At 43.3% G+C, this 4181-nt stretch overlaps 1 protein-coding gene across 1 annotated transcript in view; it reads left to right on the top strand.

The window, feature by feature from the left end:
- Nucleotides 1-2106, top strand: part of FAM26E (family with sequence similarity 26, member E) — a 3489-nt gene extending 1383 nt beyond the window's left edge. The window contains exon 2 of the mRNA XM_010156686.1: nt 1723-2106. Within this exon, the coding sequence (XP_010154988.1) occupies nt 1723-2106 (384 nt within the window). The remainder of the gene's footprint in view (nt 1-1722) is intronic.
- The last annotated feature ends 2075 nt before the right edge of the window (nt 2107-4181 follow it).

Below are 4181 nucleotides of genomic sequence, written 5' to 3'. Positions count from 1 at the left end.
AAAAACATGCTGTGGAGCCAGCAAGTTTTTGTCAGACAATTGTATCCATCTGGAACCATTTCCTCCCTAAGAGATGGTTTTATTTTCAAGTCCTCATGCAAATAGGACTGGAATGCAGGCAAAGCTTGCACTGCAAACAAAGCAATTTACTTGAGAGCTTTACAAGGAAATAACAAATGGTCCTTAAGACTTTAAGTTGTATGTATAGGGAATAGTGCAAGACCAGTGACTCAGTTTATAGCATGAGAATACATGGGTTCATTCTCCAGCCTTCAAGAAAAGTGAAAGGCTGCTAAATAGAGCAGTTTCTCAAATACATCAGTCAGTAGAAAGTGACTGGAAAAAGAAAAGAAAGCAGGGAAGCCGTTCTTCCATACCATTCCCTAAGAATAACTGTTTGTCAAGCTTCTCTCTTTCACATATTTCCCCAAAGAAACTTTCTCAATTCCCTCAGCTAAATACAGATTTTTTTAATTGGTGGTTATTTTTTTAACATCAGTGCAAGGGTTCACATGAGAAAGGTTGTAGCTCTCCATATCATCACCATTAAAGTACAGGAAATCAGTTCCAGTTCATATGAGTCCATGAACCCTGGGAAATTTGTTGCACAGTGGAATTTGTTCCACTGTTTGAAAACAAGTTTGATTTTTTTCTTTTTTTTTTTTATTTTCAAATGTTACACGTTGCAGTAGAGCAGGTGGGGTAGAGCTAGTGGCTAGGCCAGTGGCACTAGACATGAAAAAAAATGTGTTCACTCCTCTGCTCTCCTTAGAGGAGAACATCACACAATAAGAATTTCAAGTATATTTTTCCACCCTCAGCCCTTGCTTTCAGCCTGGAAGTAGCTCTTTCTTTTAAAATGTTCTTAACAGAATTTTGTCAAACTCTGCAGTTGCTATAGAGAAAGTTGAGTAATCCCAGAAAAGCATATTTCAGTAGAAAAAAAAAAATTCCGAAGACACAGCAACTATTTCTAATCAGTGTGTAGATTAATTGGGCTCTATTCCCGTGCCAACATGGGCCTGCCAATGCACACACTATTTCTTCTTTCTCATGCCCTCTCCTCCCAGCACTCTCACAGGATCGGCTAAGAATGTAATTTTAAACCAGTTTTCCACTACAATGGGATGATTCATCAAAGTCAAAAAAAGTTCACAAAAATAGTGTAGATCTCCGGGTAAAAGAATTGGGGAATGCTTTGTAAATTTAAGACCATCTTTTATACTCCTGTTAGCTAATTAATGCAGTTGTAGGTTTTTTTCATACGCAGTCTCGTAGTAGAGGTCTGAGATCATCTGTCCCCAAACCAGAATTACCATTGCACTGGACGTGTCTCTTCCCTTTGTTATAAAACAGAATAGGAAGGCAGACAGAGTCTAGAACAAGCCAACTTACCTTGAGAGGTTAGCTTATCAACCAACTTTTGCCTTCCTGAGAAGGAGGCATCAAAATGAGCGCTAGTGAGAAGCCTCAATGCTGACACCTTTGGTCCCCATAGGGAAGCCCCATTAACGTTAATGCCAGGCACCGACTGCGAACGGGGACGAGACACCCACAGGAGGGTCCTACGAGGAGTGGCCAGCCCCCTCAAAGGGTGGTCGGTCCCACAGGGAGTGGTCAGCCCCCCTCAAAGGGTGGTCACTCTGTCAGCTGCTCTTGATTTAAGTAGCATTTTCACTTAGGGCTTTTTTAATCTGAAACCCATTTCTTTTGTTTCCCCAGATTTTAGGCTGGTGTGTGATAGTCACCACAGCTCTTCTCTCCCTGCTAACCACTTGCTGTGCCAGCTGCCAGTCCAAAGTCAGCCACCTCCAGCTGATGTTCTGGAGGGTGTACGCGGAGAAGGAGAAGGAGCAACTGGAGCAGATCTTCCAGGTGTATGCCACCAGACTGAGCGAGCGAAACCTGAAGTGCTTTTTTGAGAACAAGGAACCAGAAGCGATTCCCCTGCCAGCTTTTCAGGCATGGGAAGATGCTTCCCAGCTCTACTCCTTCAGCAGTAGCAAACAGCATTATAGCACAATTCACAGGCTAGTTGAAGAAGGACAGAAAGAAACCAGTGAGGAAAGAGAGACAGTGCTGGACTTTGTAGACAGAAGGGTATAAAGCTCCTGTTTTGAGTGGGTTTTGGGCCTTGGGTCCAGCCTGGAGAGCTACGTAACATTGCTTGTTCTGGGCCTGCAGCCAGTGTACAATGGAGGGTCTGGAAGGAAATTCCACATTTTAAGACAAGCAAATATTTTTGCAGCAGGCTGATTTTCATTTTTCTGCATATCTTTGGAAACTGAGTGTCTGGAGCAAGAGGAACTGGCAGGCAATGCAGATGGGGCGACAGCACAATCAGTGCTTCTGACAAATGCATTTCACCCCAGAGCCCTGTGCTTTACCTCACCCTCTTGGAATTCACCACGTGGCTCTCACACAGGTGTCCGGAGTCTTGGCAAACACTGCACAAAAGGAAAACAAAGTTTCTGCCAAGTTTCTTTCCCTGGGTTATGGGGGCAGGCTTTTATGTACTACGTTACTGCCAGTCTCCCTGAGCCTGCAAAGAATCATATTTTTGCTCTGCTTGAATCCTGCTCGGTCAAGGCACCAACATACTCAGCCCAGCTGGTCTCGTACTCACCACGCTTCTTCAGCAGAAAACAACATCCATCGGCATTTACAGACCATTACTCCTTTTTAAAAATAAAATCCTAGAGCTAATTCCACTGTCTTCTTATAATGTTTCCTGTGTGTTTTGAAGAACTTGTGGTCTTTGAGCAAAAGTTTTAAAGATTTTTATTCCTTCTGAGCCACTTCACAGCAGACTTAGAACAGGTTATATGCCCAAAATGTACCTGCTGCAGCTGAAACTAGAGGCAACACTACCAAAATGAAAGTCACAACAGCAGGCATGTCTGACTCCATGTCTGGCACATATGCATTTTTCTCCCCATGCTCCTATCCTGGTATAGCAACTATCTTATTTAGAGTGCATAACCCATCCTATTTGTCTGTTTGTCTGTTTCTTTATGAAAGATGCCCCAACATGTACTGCCCAGCCCCGTCTCATCCCCTCCCTGCATGCAAGGGGAGAGGAAACACCACCTAACAGGACATGCCCACTGCCTGGGCCAGGGTTCCATTCACAAAGCCATCTTTCTGACTTCTTCCTCGCTGGTACCACAGAAAACCAAAGCAAGTAGGGATGCAAAGGGAAGAACACTACGTAGGTTAATGAGCTGATCAAGGAATATGTGAAACAAGTGGATTGATGGGAGCATGAGGTCTCCACTGTGATATAAGAGCTGGGACACAGAGGCAAAAGTACAGTTGGCAGAGGGAAAGGTGGGAGGGTGGAGGCACCAGGAGAAAGCCCAAAGCTCTGCATGGGAGGAGCCAGGACAACTGAAACAGGAGTGCTTCCCAGCCTGGCCCTCATCTTTGTTGTGGAGAGGCAAAACCAAGGACCATTCTCCTCTCCTCATCCTTACCCTGCTTCATGTTCACAGGTAACTCATGCTGGGAGTGTCTCCACCTCCAAGAACACTTTGTGCTGCAACACATGCCTGGTAGGAGTGTAATCTCTCACTGACCCTTGTCCCCAGGGCTGTGTTGCTCTGTTGTCTTACTAAATGCCTGTGACAATGCAATTGCCATGCAGATGCTGGAATAGTTCCATAAAAGCAGACAAAAATAAAAGCCAGTGGTTTTGTATCAACATTGTCCCTGAATTAATGTTCATCATTTATCATGGCAGCTCAGAGAGAGGTGAAGAATATTGTCAACATCATACAAAACAATCCAGAAAAAAACAAACCAAACCAAACCAAACACCCAAACCACATACACAGAAAAACAACCAGACAACTAAATAAATAATAATTAAAAAAACCCACAAAAAACAAATCCAAACAGCAGAATCAACATATTCTCTTGGAAAATTTACATTTTGCATTAACTCTGGTGTCCATCAAATTATGAGCGCACAAAAAAACAGGAAACTTCTGCTCAGTTCTCTATGCTTTGTCTCTCTGTTTACTATTTCTTCTCCTCTGTGAGAACTCAATATTCTCCTTTAAATTCTCTTAACTCTTCTTTGCTACACATCTTCTGCTCCATCAAAATTCAAGTCTTTGTTACAAGAACAAAAACTAGGTAACCGTGCTAGGCTCTCATATTCTTTCAATTTAGTTTCA

Source organism: Eurypyga helias, unplaced genomic scaffold (assembly GCF_000690775.1).
Source record: "Eurypyga helias isolate BGI_N326 unplaced genomic scaffold, ASM69077v1 scaffold23138, whole genome shotgun sequence".
In the NCBI taxonomy this organism is placed as follows: domain Eukaryota; kingdom Metazoa; phylum Chordata; class Aves; order Eurypygiformes; family Eurypygidae; genus Eurypyga; species Eurypyga helias.
The sequence above is the reverse complement of the archived record's forward strand: the minus strand, read 5'-3'. Positions and strand labels throughout refer to the sequence as shown.